General features: G+C 47.2%; 1 protein-coding gene across 13 annotated transcripts in view; it reads left to right on the top strand.

The window, feature by feature from the left end:
* Positions 1-14,586, top strand: part of STAMBP (STAM binding protein) — a 47,699-nt gene extending 33,113 nt beyond the window's left edge. For 4 of the 13 annotated variants that reach the window (XM_063789721.1, XM_063789722.1, XM_063789719.1 and 1 more), the window contains one exon: positions 5,196-8,029. In XM_063789721.1, the coding sequence (XP_063645791.1) occupies positions 5,196-5,243 (48 nt within the window). In that variant the 3' untranslated portion in view covers positions 5,244-8,029. Of the gene's footprint in view, positions 1-3,053; positions 3,738-5,195; positions 8,030-11,004; positions 11,215-12,815; positions 13,345-14,280 lie in introns of those variants that run through there. The other 9 variants (XM_001152234.8, XM_009442661.5, XM_024354448.3 and 6 more) reach the window with 4 other exon arrangements.
* The last annotated feature ends 371 nt before the right edge of the window (positions 14,587-14,957 follow it).

The raw sequence follows: 14,957 nt of genomic DNA, 5'->3' as shown, positions 1-14,957 counted from the left end.
GCCCGTTCTCAATGAGCTGTTGAGTACACCTCCCAGATGGGGTGGTGGCCGGGCAGAGGAGCTCCTCACTTCCCAGTAGGGGCGGCCGGGCAGAGGCGCCCCTCACCTCCCGGACGGGGCGGCTGGCCGGGCGGGGGGCTGACCCCCCCCCACCTCCCTCCCGGACGGGGCGGCTGGCCGGGCGGGGGGCTGACCCCCCACCTCCCTCCCGGACAGGGCGGCTGGCCGGGCAGAGGGGCTCCTCACTTCCCAGTAGGGGCGGCCGGGCAGAGGCGCCCCTCGGGGCGGCTGGCCCGGCGGGGGGCTGACCCCCCACCTCCCTCCCGGACAGGGTGGCTGGCCGGGCAGAGGGGCTCCTCACTTCCCAGTAGGGGCGGCCGGGCAGAGGCGCCCCTCACTTCCCCGACGGGGCGGCTGGCCCGGCGGGGGGCTGACCCCCCCACCTCCCTCCCGGAGGGGGCAGCTGGCCGGGCAGAGGGGCTCCTCACTTCCCGGTAGGGGCGGCCGGGCAGAGGCGCCCCTCACCTCCCGGACAAGGCGGCTGGCCGGGCGGGGGGCTGATCCCCCCACCTCCCTCCCGGACGGGGCGGCTGGCCGGGCGGGGGGCTGACCCCCCCACCTCCCTCCCGGACGGGGCGGCTGGCCGGGCGGGGGGCTGACCCCCCCACCTCCCTCCCGGACGGGGCGGCTGGCCGGGCGGGGGGCTGACCCCCCCACCTCCCTCCCGGACGGGGCGGCTGGCCGGGCGGGGGGCTGACCCCCCACCTCCCTCCCGGACGGGGCGGCTGGCCGGGCGGGGGGCTGACCCCCCCACCTCCCTCCCGGACGGGGCGGCTGGCCGGGCGGGGGTCTGACCCCCCACCTCCCTCCCGGACGGGGCGGCTGGCCGGGCGGGGGGCTGACCCCCCACCTCCCTCCCGGACGGGGCGGCTGGCCGGGCGGGGGGCTGACCCCCCCACCTCCCTCCCGGACGGGGCGGCTGGCCGGGCAGAGGGGCTCCTCACTTCCCAGTAGGGGCGGCCGGGCAGAGGCGCCCCCCCCACCTCCTGGACAGGGCGGCTGGCCGGGCAGGGGGCTGATCCCCCCACCTCCCTCCCGGACGAGGCGGCTGGCCAGGCGGGGGGCTGATCCCCCCACCTCCCTCCCGGACGGGGCGGCTGGCCGGGCAGAGGGGCTCCTCACTTCCCAGTAGGGGCGGCCGGGCAGAGGCACCCCTCGCCTCCCGGACGGGGCAGCTGGCCAGGCAGGGGGGTTGACCCCCCCACCTCCCTCCTGGACGAGGCGGCTGGCCGGGCAGAGGGGCTCCTCACTTCCCGGTAGGGGCGGCCGGGCAGAGGTGCCCCTCACCTCCCGGACGGGGCGGCTGGCCGGGCGGGGGGCTGACCCCCCCACCTCCCTCCCAGACGAGGAGGGAGGACGCTCCTCACTTCTCAGACAGGGTGGCTGCCGGGCGGAGGGGCTCCTCACTTCTCAGACGGGGCGGTTGCCAGGCAGAGGGTCTCCTCACTTCTCAGACAGGGCGGCCGGGCAGAGACACTCCTCACATCCCGGACGGGGCGGCAGGGCAGAGGTGCTCCCCACATCTCAGACGATGGGCGGCCGGGCAGAGACGCTCCTCACTTCCCAGATGTGATGGCGGCCGGGAAGAGGCGCTCCTCACTTCCTAGATGGGATGGCGGCCGGGCAGAGACGCTCCTCACTTTCCAGACTGGGCAGCCAGGCAGAGGGGCTCCTCACATCCCAGACGATGGGCGGTCAGGCGGAGATGCTCCCCACTTCCCAGACGGGGTGGCTGCCAGGCAGAGGCTGCAATCTCGGCACTTAGGGAGGCCAAGGCAGGCGGCTGGGAGGTGGTTGTAGCGAGCCGAGATCACGCCACTGCACTCCAGCCTGGGCGCCATTGAGGACTGAGTTAACGAGACTCCGTCTGCAATCCCGGCACCTCGGGAGGCCGAGGCTGGCGGATCACTCGCGGTTAGGAGCTGGAGACCAGCCCAGCCGACACATCGAAACCCCGTCTCCACCAAAAAAATACGAAAACCAGTCAGGCGTGGCGGCGCACGCCTGCAATCGCAGGCACTCGGCAGGCTGAGGCAGGAGAATCGGGCAGGGAGGTTGCAGTGAGCTGAGATGGCAGCAGTACCGTCCAGCTTCGGCTCGGCATCAGAGGGAGACCGTGGAAAGAGGGGAGAGGGGAGAGGGGAGAGGGGAGTGGGGAGAGGGGAGAGGGGGGAGGGGAGAGGGGAGAGGGAGCTCTATCTACCACACAGTCCTTCTCTGAATATGAGTCGGTCCCAACTTACTGCCTTTTAGAGGCATTAAAGTAGTCTCTAGAATGAACATTTTAAATAAGGGTTTTTTTGTTTTTGTTTTTGTTTTTGTTTGAAACAGAGTCTCGCTCTGTTGCCGGGCTGGAGTGCAGTGGTATGATCTCAGCTCACTGCAGCCTCTGCCCCCCAGGTTCAAACAATTCTGCTGCCTCAGCCTCTCGAGTAGCTGGGACTACAGGTGCGCGCCGCCACACCGGGTTAAATTTTTTTTTTTTTTTTTTTTTTTTTTTAGTAGAGTCAGGGTTTCACCATGTTGGCCAGGATGGTCTTGATCTCCTAACCTCATGATCTGCCCACCTTGGCCTCCCAAAGTGCTGGGATTACAAGCGTGAGCCACCGCACCCAGCCAAAAAGTGGTTTTTTAAAATGACTTTTCAGGCCGGGCACGGTGGCTCACGCCTATAATCCCAATACTTTGGGAGGCTGAGGCAGGCAGATTACTTGAGGTCAGGAGTTCAAGTCCAGCCTGACCAACATGGCGAAACCCCACCTCTACTAAAAACACAAAAGTAGCCAGGCATGGTGGCTCGTGCCTGTAATCCCAGCTACTGGGAAAGCTAAGGCAGGAGAATCGCTTGAACCCAGGAGGCGGGGGTTGCAGTGAGCCGAGATCGTGCCACTGCACTCCAGCCGGGGCAACAGAGCAAGACCTTATATGAAGAAAAAAAAAAAAAGACTTTTCAGAATTTTCTAGGACTCCACCTTTCTTTTTTCCTATCGCAGAGCTGCAGCCATGTGACTGTTGTGGACAGAGCAGTGACCATCACAGACCTTCGATGAGCGTTTGAGTCCAACACCTTCCAAGAACAACAAAACCATATCAATGTACTGTAGCCCCTTAATTTAAGCTTTCTAGAAAGCTTTGGAAGTTTTTGTAGACAGAGTAGAAAGGGGGGCATCACCTGAGAAAGAGCTGATTTTGTATTTCAGGTTTGAAAAGAAATAACTGAACATATTTTTTAGGCAAGTCAGAAAGAGAACATGGTCACCCAAAAGCAACTGTAACTCAGAAATTAAGTTACTCAGAAATTAAGTAACTCAGAAATTAAGAAAGAATGGTATAATGAACCCCCATATACCCTTCCTTCTGGATTCACCAATTGTTAACATTTTTTTCCTCTCAGCTATCCTTCTAATTTCTCTCTAATTTCAGTTTGTTTATATTTACCTCTGAGCTCAATAAGGGCATCTATGCAGAAATTTGGAAGCCATTTAGAAAATCTTTTGGATTTTCCTGTGGTTTATGGCAATATGAATGGAGCTTATTACTGGGGTGAGGGACAGCTTACTCCATTTGACCAGATTGTTTGGCCAACACATCCCGAAGAATGATTTTGTCAGGAGTTATTGTTATCTAATAAATATTTCAGGATATTTTTCCTCTACAATAAAGTAACAATTAACTTACGTTTTTGTGCTTCAGAGTGATCCATTTGATCAAGCATTGTATAAACAGGTTAAAAAAAGGTATGGTTGTTTTGGAAAGGTGAAGGAAAAATGGAATTTGAGATATACTGACACTGATGATGTGTCCCAGTTCACTTTTAATTACTCCTTGTTTTTTATCTGCCTGTTGCCATCTTCCAGAGGTGTTGTGAAGTCATCTCTGTTCTTCTGGTGCTGTCTCAAATGGGTCAACCATTCACTTCCTCCTTATGCCCTCCATGCTTTTGGCTGAGGATAATGAAGCCTTTGTTTGGAGTACCAGGTTACACTCCAATAAATGATTACATTTCCCAGCCACCCCACCCTACCAATTTCATTGTGTTGGCTGTTCTTTTCTGACTAAGGCAATACCTAGGAAAACGCTTGAAGCGGCAATTGTTACTGCAGTTTTCTGTGAGCTGAGCCTGGTGTTCTAGGTGGCCTAGAAATAATGGTGTCATTTGTGACACCTCGAGTGAGGGCAGGAGAGTAAATACTTTGGCTAGGAGAAGAGTGATTTATTCTTTATCAGAATTCTAGGTGGGGGAGGGAGAATCTGTGAATGCATAAAGTTTTCTTCATTTTTAAATTTTGTCTCAGTCTTTATTACTTAGGTTAGTGGTCCTTGAACTTGTCCCCTGAAAGAGCCCAGTTCTCTATATTCTTTTTCTTCTCTTGGGTTCTTAATTCCCCATATAGTGGAAATTCCTTCTTTGCTGTTTTGGTATGGGTGGGTCTGGGGGCCAGCTGGGCTTGGACAAGCCATTTCCTGCTGCGGCCCAGAGCAGCCTGGCTGTTCCGCCTTGCTCTAAGCAGTCCTGAAATTGCCCAGTCCTGTGCTTTTGGGAAATCCATCCCCTTCTTCCCATTCTTTGTCTACCACTTAGCTTAGGGCTTTCTTACCTTTTATTTCGACTGTAGCCGTTGGCTTTTACCAAGTCTCTTTGTTTTTAGCATTTCTTCATTCCAGTCTGTTCTGCACACTTTGATCAGGAGAAGCTTCTCACATTCCAGCCATGTTCATGTTTTCTCTCTTGCTCAAAAACCTGCAATAGCTTCCCATTGCCGAAAATCTAAATTTAGCTTTTAGTCAGAACTTTCCACTTAAAGTTCTTACCCCTGGCTATACATTCAAATATCTAGGGAGCAATTTAAAAAATACTGATGCCTGTGTTCTACCCCCCACCAATTAAAGCTGAATCTCTGGGGTGGAGCCCCAGATGTTCTTTCTGCATTTGTCTTTCAAGCTGCTAGAATTCTCAAGTACAACCAGGGTTGACAACCACTGCATTGGTCCTTGATACCTAAGAATTGTGAGCTCTCTTATCCGTCTCTGCCCACCAAAGACATTCAGCCAGGTCAACGACATATCATACGTTGCAACCACATTGATCACAGACTGATCGCCAAACTGCTATATTTTCTTTTCTCTTCCTCTAGGCACAAGATATCTTAGTGGCTAGATGGGTGCAGGAAATCAGTCTGTAGATCCCTCTTCATATCTGCTGCAGCCTAGCCACTGCAGAGGCACTCTGCATAGGATGGTCTAAGTGTCTCTGTCTTCATCTTACCTCTGTGGAGGAGACGTGGAATCAAGCCAGCCCACAAGGAAGCCCTGAGACTGGATAGGCCGGAGAGAAAGAGGAGGAGCCAGAGCGGTCGGGAAAAGAGGAAAGGAATACTGTGGGTAACAGGGACGAAGACCACGCAACCTGAGGAAAGACATTGTATTGAAAGGGTAATGACTATTTGGCTAAGGGGACTGACTCCTGGGTTCCTGAGGCTCAAAGACCAGGAGACTTTTCCACTCTTGCAAGCTGCACAAGTACCATACTTAGTGTTCTGGGCTGAGAGGGGAGACAAAAGCATCGTCAGGTTGCCAAACAATGTCCCAGTTGCCCTGGGAGGCACAAACCTACCAAAGTGCCATAGGCCAGGTGCAGAGAGAATCAGAGGAGCTGATTTGCTTGGGGTCAGAGCAGAGCTGGGTTTTTTCAGATGATCACTTTCACATACTCCTTGTTAAATGGGACCAAAGGGGAAGAAGAAGAAACCCTTAAGCTTTTGTAATATTGTCTTGGGTACCAGATACTATAAAAGGCAGCATGAGAGAAACATTCCCTTGGGCCAGTGTCATGGTGGATTTTCTTGCTTGAGAGGCAAGGGTTTCAGCTTTCATTTGGTACCACAGAATTTAAAATTGTAAGTGCCTATCCCTTTTGACTGTTGATGGCTTCTTTGGGGTTTTAGTTACCCCAGTTGAAAGAGAAATTTTTCATATTGGGGTTGAGAAGAATGGAGGCTATTAGGAGCAAAGCTTTAATGAGTGAAAGTCTGGTGAATCCTGCAAGTTTCATATGTTTCCAGTGGATTTTGGGAACACAGTTTTAGGACCAGAGTAGATGTTGTTCCCTAGAAAATAGAGTCAGCTATTGATATTGTGCCTCCCATCCCTCATATCTCAGTGTTTTAACCCCACCTGAGTTTGGAGACCAGTTTGTCCAAGGATCTTTCAAACATGTGAGCCCAGAGTAGAACTTGTGAGTCAAGGATCATGTCTTTTTCTGAGGAGCTTTGCTTGGGGCACTGGAAATCCTGTTTAGATCAGGACTATTGGAATATTATCCTCTCCAGGGGAAGTGCCAGGTTGAACATTTAAGGCTTTGCTTCTAGGCCCAGCTATACATTCACCAGCAAATCACTTAACTTCCTAAATTTCTTTAAAATCTGTAAAATGGGATCAGTCTAATATGCCTACCTCAAATGATGACAGAATGACATCTATATGCATATGAGGCCTATGTTAGTTGAAAGATGCTATAAAGATATAAGGGATTTGTTACTTGTCTTTCTTGAAATGTTACAGTTGGGGTGTGGTTGCTTCTATCTTCTGGACCTCTGCCCCATTCAGCATACAGCTAGAGGAATCTTTGGGCAGAGCCACATTCTTTAGCACTAGCTAGGCTTTGACTCCAAAGCTGTCTGGTCTACCTTGATGTTCTGAGCAGGAAAACTGAGGACCTCAAGAACCATTCCAAATTTCTACTCATTCTCCCTAAGACCCAGAGCAGACCCAGGACCTAAAGAAATTACATCATCTCTATTTTCCCTTGGCTCCAGCCCACTCTTGTTTGAACCTCCCACTTTTGTTGTTCCAACTACTTCTTGAGATGAAGGAAGGGCAGAACATTGGCCCTCTTCACTGAAGTCTTCACTCCTTAATCCAGGGTTCAATTTTTAGTTCACCTTAGCCTGTTTGAGATTAGAAGCTGGGCCTTAACTTACAGGTGTGTCTGGCATCATTCAATCAGCCTGTTAGATCCAGAATCCAGCACTGTGACGCTACATAGCCATGGGCTCTGTCCTTCCAGTTCCTTTAGTGCCTTCCCTCACTGGTAGGTTCACTCTGAGGGCTTCCTTCCTTGAACTCCAGTGGCAACTATAGTCTGTTTCCCACAATTTGTTGTGTGTGTTTTTTGTTGTTTTGCAGCGTTTTCATATTGTCTTTTATGTAAGTCATGTTTCTGAACTATCGTATAAATTTCATTAGGGTAAGAATCATGTTTGCTTTATGCACTGTGTAACATGCCTTGCAGTCAGTATAGGCACTTAACCTTATTGATCAGCTGTTCCTTGGTGTTGAATAATGTGTTAGGAAGCCAGGTGGACCTGTGTCCTAGCCTGGAGAAGCTCTATGTCACCTTGTAGGAAGCCATCTGAACTTGACTCAGCATCATATGCTGGGCCTGTGCTGCACTTGAGCTTTCTTTCCAGCCGCCAGGAGGGATGGTTGTCCTGGCCAACAGCTAATTTAATGGGTGGTCAAAAGAAGATGTGCCCGCATAGAAGGCTGAAAGAGGGAGCTGGAAGTAGGAGGAGACAAGGAGATAGTGACACCAGTATCTTGTCACAGAAATCAAGGAAGGCAACAGTTTAAAGGAGGGGAGGGAGATCAGTGGTGCCAACTGGCTCAGAAGAGGTTTGCTGGGTTAAATCTCAAGATGAGCCCGTGAGATCTGGTGGTTAGCGGAGGCCTTTCCTGACAACCCCATTTTAAGCACCTCTTCCCCATCACTCTATCTCATCACTGTTACTGTCTGTGTAGCCCTGTCATGAGCTAAAATCATCCTGTTTGTTTATTGCTAGCTTATGTGTCTAAATTATACTCCTTGAGAACAGCAACTTTGTCTTTTTCACCTTTGTACTGAGTCCCCTGACATGGAATAAGATATGAATAAATGCACAGACTTGTCCAAAATCATCCAATTAATAAATGGTAAGGCTTTGCTTTTTTGGGAGAAGTGCAACAAATATGAGCACATTTTAAATATTGATGTTTAAAGATTGTGAAAATTAAAAATTAACAATCAGCCGGGCATGGTGGCTCATGCCTGTAATCCCAGCAGGAGGCCAAGGTGGGTGGATCACCTGAGGTCAGGAGTTTGAGACCAGCCTGATCAACATGGAGAAACCCTGTCTCTACTAAAAATACAAAATTAGCCAGATGTGGTGGCACATGCCTGTAATCCCAGCTACTTGGGAGGCTAAGGCATGAGAATCGCTTGAACCTGGGAAGTGGAGGTTGTGGTGAGCCAAGATCACGCCATTGCACTCCAGCCTGGGCAACGAGCGAAACTCCGTCTAAAAAAATAAATAAATAACAATAATAGAAGGTTACCTCTAGAAGAAAGGCAGATGAGAAAAACTACATATATAATCATTCATCTTTTATTTAGAGATGAACGATAATACAACATCACAAATTAAAATTTCTGTAATTTCTACAAATTATACAGAGAAGGAAATTTAGAACTCTAAATGCTTTCATTATTTAAGAAGAAAGAATCAAAAGATATGAATTAAGCATCGGACTCAAATTAGAAAAAGAATAATAAAATATACTAGGAAACCAGGGGGAAAGAAAGAAGTACTAAAGCAGAAATTGGCCAGTTGCGGTGGCTCACGCCTGTAATCCCAGCACTTTAGGAGGCCGAGGCAGGTGGATCACCTGAGGTCAGGAGTTCAAGACCAGCGTGACAAACATGGAGAAACCCCATCTTTACTAAAAATACAAAATTAGCCGGCTGTGGTGGCACACGCCTGTAATCCCAGCTACTTGGGAGGCTGAGGCAGGAGAATCGTTTGAGCCCAGGAGGCGGAGGTTGTGGTGAGCCGAGATCACGCCATTGCGCTCCAGCCTGGGCAACAAGAGCAAAACTCTGTCTCAAAAAAAAAAAAAAAACAAAAAAACAGAAATTAAGTAAATGACATAAGTCATTTTTGTGAGCACAATCTCATAAATTGTGTACACACACACACACTTCACACCAAAATCAATAATATAGATGCAAAAATTCTAAATAGAACACTAAAAAAATCATCAATCTAGTAAAGGAATAAAGTATCCCTAACTGCCAGCATGTATTATGCATCCTCATGTAGGACTTGCCCATGATTCCCCTGCTAGAAAGTGATGAGTCGGATGGCAGCCCAGGTCTACCTGACTCTGAGAGCCCTGAGGCGTTTGGTGATTTTTGTCCCTAGAATGTAATGGTGACCTCATTAAAAGAAATCCACTGATATAATATATCACAGGAGTAGGTCAAAGGAAACAAACAGAAACAAGAGTCTCTCATAAAAAAAAAATTTTTAAGGTGAAAATCAACATTTATTTTTTATTTTTTAAACTCCCCTAATAAGGAAAGAAAGGGCCAGGCACAGTGGCATACATCTGTGATCCCAGCGCTTTGGGAGGCTGAGGTGGGCGGATCACTTAAGCCCAGGGATTCGAGACCAGCCTGGGCAACATAGTGAAACCCTGTCTCTACAAAAAATTAGCCAGGCATTGGTGCATGCCTGTGGTCCTAGCTACCCAGTAAGCTGAGGTGGGAGGATCACCTGAGCCCAGGGAGGTCAAGGCTATAGTGAGCTGTGATAGCGCCACTGCACTCCAGCCTGGACGAGGGTGAGAGAGGCCTTGACTCAAAAAAAAAAAAAAAAAAAGCAAGAAGCTTCGTTAACATGATAAAATAAATCTTCTAATATATAACACCCAGTGTCATACTTAATAAGCAAATACTGCTGTCAGGGACAAGATAGATCCATTCTAACTACTATTATTGAACAGTGTCCTGAAAGGATAATCTAACCAATGCAATGAAGCAGGATAAAGAGTATACTACTGGAAAGCAGACAGGTTTGGGCTACAAGCTAAGTATCTACCTAGAAATCTGAAGATAATAAATTCTGAAAAATGGTCAGACCTATTAAGAGAAAGGCACAACGATGTTCACTAAAAGATACATTTTAAAACTTTGAAAATAGCTTTTCAGTACAGGTAATAGCCATTTGTGATTGGGGAAAAAAAAATCTAATTCAGCACATAGCAACTAAAAATATAAAATACTTTGGAACAAAGTTAACAGGAAATGTGCAAGCCTCATATGAAGAAAACCACTAAGCTTTTCAGAGGAACATGAAGAAAATAAATGGAAAGACAGGCACACTATCGGTATTCTATGAGAGGAAGACAATGTTTTAATTTTAAAGATGCTACGTCTTCTTTAATCCAAAAATTTAAATGCAAGTCTGCTAAAAAGTATCATTTTTTAACTTGAAAGATTATTCTAAAATTAATCTGAGATATGTGAAATAACATTTAAAAATTGAAAGAAAAAAAGAATGTTGGGGGAAATTTTATTACCAGATAATGCTTATTATAAACCTATGCTAAATGACGAGTTAATGGGTGCAGCACACCAACATGGCACATGTATACATATGTAACAAACCTGCACATTGTGCACATGTACCCTAAAACTTAAAGTATAATAATAATAAAACTTAAAAAAATAAAAATAAAAAATAAACCTATAAGTTAAAGTAATTTGATACTGACCGAGGACTAGATTAAGAATCAGCAAACTTTATTGTTGAAGGAAGTAAGACTTAGAAGAGTTTAAGTTGACCAAGGCCACAGAACTCCAAATGAATAGTGTCAGACTTTCAAACCCACACTCAACCACACTGCAATGCTGCCTTCCTAAAATATACATTAATACATGTATTCAGAAAAACTATGAATAAGAAGTACATAAAAATATTAATATTAGTTATCTGTAGGTGATAGAATTATGGGATGACTGTTCATTTTCCCCCCATATCCTTTTTCGAATTTCTTCAAATGTACTACAAAGAACATGTATTGCTTTTATAATTGGACAAAAAGGACAATACCTTCTATTTTCAGAAACCAAAACTTCATTGCCCCTTCAATGTGGGAATCCAGCCAGACCCTATTCTTGGACAGCATCAGTGAAAGGGGCTTGGGAAAGCTCTTGGGCGTAGCAGCAGAGGCATGTCATATATGGAAACCTTCCATGAGGGTGACCTCACCACTGGAACCCGTTCAACATAAACCTTGCTGCAAGAACTAGCAGAGCTCTTTGGACAAAACGTGGTGAGTGGAGAGCTGAGAAAGAACTGACCTAAAGAAGAGAGAAGTGCTGGTCTTACAGCATGAAGAAATCCTGGGTACCCATCTGGGCTTAGCAGGTCTCCTTTATGATCTATTCCTAGAGAAGGATTACTTTTCCCAACCTCAGCCTCCTTCAAAAAAGAACTCCCACCGTGGTCCAGGGTTATTTCTGTCTTTTTTTCTGGACTTGCGTTAGAATGTAGGATGTTTCTTGTGTTGGACAAATCATAATGGGTTATTGGTGGGTGACAGAAGTGAAAACATTACCTAGACTAAAGGAAGTAACACTATTCTTAGATATCCCTCCATAATTCCCTATGGTTAGCTTCCCTATCCCCAGCAGCCTCCTCTCTTCACCCCATTTTGCCTTCAAAAAAGTGAATGGCATCATATCAAAGCACAATTCCATCAAAATATTTCCATGCCACCTGCAGCACCAGGCCCTGTGCCACATTGAACAGTTCTTAACACCCTGCTCACCACACTTAGACACCTGTGTCTAGAACTTTTCTCACACAGCCTAGTATACACCTTTCCCATGTTGTAGGAGGGCTTAAATTTTATTTTATTTTATTTTTAGTAGAGACGGGGGTCTCACTTTGTTGTCCAGGCTGGCCTTAAGCTCCTGGCCTCAAGCAATTCTCCCACCCCAGCCTTCCAAAGCGCTGGGATTACAGGTGTGAGCCACTGTGCCTGGCCAAGAGTTTAAAATTGTTTTTAATTGAACCATAGTAAATGCAGGATAAGTTTACACAAATATTTTGGTTCTCAGCCACAGTGTTGTTCTGTAAGCACAGGGCCTGTGATTACGGCCTTTGAGACTTCAGCTGGCCTATGAGGAAACCACATAATGAAAATAGAACCCTGTTAGTTAAAATTCTTTTAATTGCGGCCGGGCGCGGTGGCTCATGCTTGTAATCCCAGCACTTTGGGAGGCTGAGGTGGGTGGATCACCAGAGATCAGGAGTTCAAGACCAGCCTGTCCAACATAGTGAAACCCCGTCTCTACCAAAAATACCAAAAAAAATTAGCCAGGCATGGTGGTGGGTGCCTGCAATCCCAGCTACTCAGGAGGCTGAGACAGGAGAATCACTTGAACCCGGGAGGCAGAGGTTGCAGTGAGCCGAGATCGCATCACCACACTCCAGCCTGGGCAACAGAGTGAGACTCCATCTCAAAAAAAAAAAAATTATTTTTGTTGCACTGACAGAAAACTCAATTAAAACTGGTGTTCAGGTACAGCTGGATCCAGTGTCCATTGTCATCAAGGCTAATTTTTTATTCATCTCTAGGCTCTTCTATGCTTAATGTTTGTTCATTTAATTGGGTTTTTCAATGAGGTAGCTTTGACAGCTAGAAGGTTATAGCCTATTGCCTCAGTAAACTCAGCAAGAAAAAAACTTTTTTTTTGAAACAGGGTCTCGCTGTGTCACCCAGGCTGGAGTGCAGTGGCATGATCTCAGCTCACCGCAACTTCTGCCTCCTGGGTTCAAGTGATTCTTCTGCCTCAGCCTCCTGAGCAGCTGGGATTACAGGCGCACACCACCATGCCTGGCTAATTTTTGTATCTTTTTTTTGTATAGATGGGGTTTCACCATGTTGGCCAAGCTGGTCTCGAACTTCTGACCTCAAGGGATCCACCCACCTAGACCTCCCAAAATGCTGGGATTACAGACGTGAGCCACCTCATCTGGCCAAGAAAAAGAACTTTTTAGTTCAACAGTTTCAACACAATATTTGGAATTGAGATATTGGGTCATGGCTTTGGTCATGACTTCATCCTTGAACCAATCACTCTGACCAGGAGGATGGAATATTAGCCAGGCCTGGATCATGTACCCATAACCCATCTACGCCACATGCACTGAGAGTGGGGCAGCATTCATTTCCAAATAAGAATGGTGGTGGCAGAAGGGGAAGTAGATGCTGGGCAGGCAAAGGCAACAGATGTCCACCATGCATGCCTAGAAGAAAAAACTAGAGCCTACCATCTCTACTGTGGGCAGTATGACCCAAAGTGAGTGAGCTAATATAAATGGGAACACCAAGTGCTGTTAGCTTTAGATAATAGCAGCTGGACGATGGGGTAGTGACCTTCTCACTCCCAAAAAGGTGGGTCGCACATCCAGGCTGTGGGTCATTCATTTAATTTGCATATATTGAGTACCTGCTGTGTGCAGAGCACTGTTGAAAGTACACAAGAAGTAGATGTTATGCTCTCTGTCCTCAAGGAGCAGATAATGAAGTAAGATAAAGGAGCCCTACTCTCGCAGTGCAAGAGCAATTCATGATCAATGAGTGTACACAGAATCATGAGCACCAACTTTATCCCGAAGTGTTGAGGGAACCCAAGTGAGGGAGAAATGAATGTTCTCATTTTAATTTCTGTATCTTCCACTTTTATTCAACAAATACTTACTGTATGCCTACTAAATTCAAGTCCCACAGGACTCTAGAAACCTCGTAGAAAGGATTTCAGACAGATTCCTAGGATGTGTAAAATATTAGAAAGAGAAAATAAATTGAAAGTGGGGGAAGGATCTAGAAATCAAGTATGCAACAAAGTGAATTCAGCAATAAAGCAAAACACGTAAACTGTGATTACTTACATTCCTACCACGGATGGGCCGTAGGATGTATGATGTAATAAATAATTTGCATAACAAACCCAACATCAGGTAGAGGGGTTCTGTTTTCCCATAGAAATGATGGAATCTCACTAAAGCACAAGATACGCTAAATGTAATTCTACTGAAACTGTGGTGAGTGTGGGGAAGGCAACATAGTCCAGCTGAGACACCGGGTTGTCTGCTAACTGGATAGCCTAGGGATGGATTTCATCATATCTGGGAGCTCAGGTGGACTGCATGCATTTTAAACAACTCTGGGTTGTTTTCTGCACTGACATTTTAATAAATATTTAGTGACAGTGAGCTCAGAATCGTATCTTTGGCAAGTGCCTGGGGTGCAGCTGCCATTCTTTATTGATGGCTGAGTAAGATATGAGGCGCTCAACTTTTAACTCATTTTTGTTTTGTTTTAACACAGCTCACCAAGATGGAGCAACAGAGCCCATGGCCCACTTGCTACATGGATTCCCACTTTACAGTGGAGAAGGAGCTTGCAGTAACCACAAAAGTTTCTGTATAAGCAAATTTAGGGAATTGAATTTCAGTGTGGTTGTCTCCTTACTTATGAACTTGGGAATACTTACTTAGGTAACAACTAACATCAGAGGTTTTTGATCTGTAGCCTTTCTTTCTGTCCATAATTAGCTAATAGCTTCTGCTGTACAAACACAAACCATTCCCTGTCCAAGAAAATTAAACTATATCATCAGAATAAGAAAGAATATTCCTTTTTCTTTTGTGTGAGTGTGGTTTTTGTTTTTCTGGGTTTTTTTAGCGGGGAGGGTTGTTTGTTTTTGAGGGAGGACTTGCTCTGTCACCCAGGCCGGAGTGCAGTGGCCCTATTATAGCTCACTGTAGCCTCAACCTCTTGGGCTCAAGTGATCCTCCCGCCTCAGCCTCCCAAGTAGCTGGGACTAGAGATGTGCACCACCATGCCTGGCTCATCTTTTAAGTTTTTTGTAGAGACAGGGTCTTGCTATGTTACCCAAGCTGGTCTCAAACTCCTGGCCTCAAGCAATCCTCCCGACTTGGCCTCCCCAAAGTGCTTGGATTATAGGCATGAACCATTATGCCCAGCCTCCTTTTTTTTTCCTA

Source organism: Pan troglodytes, chromosome 12, assembly GCF_028858775.2.
Source record: "Pan troglodytes isolate AG18354 chromosome 12, NHGRI_mPanTro3-v2.0_pri, whole genome shotgun sequence".
Lineage (NCBI taxonomy): Eukaryota > Metazoa > Chordata > Mammalia > Primates > Hominidae > Pan > Pan troglodytes.
Note: the sequence above shows the minus strand (reverse complement) of the source record. Positions and strands in the feature narration are given on the sequence as shown.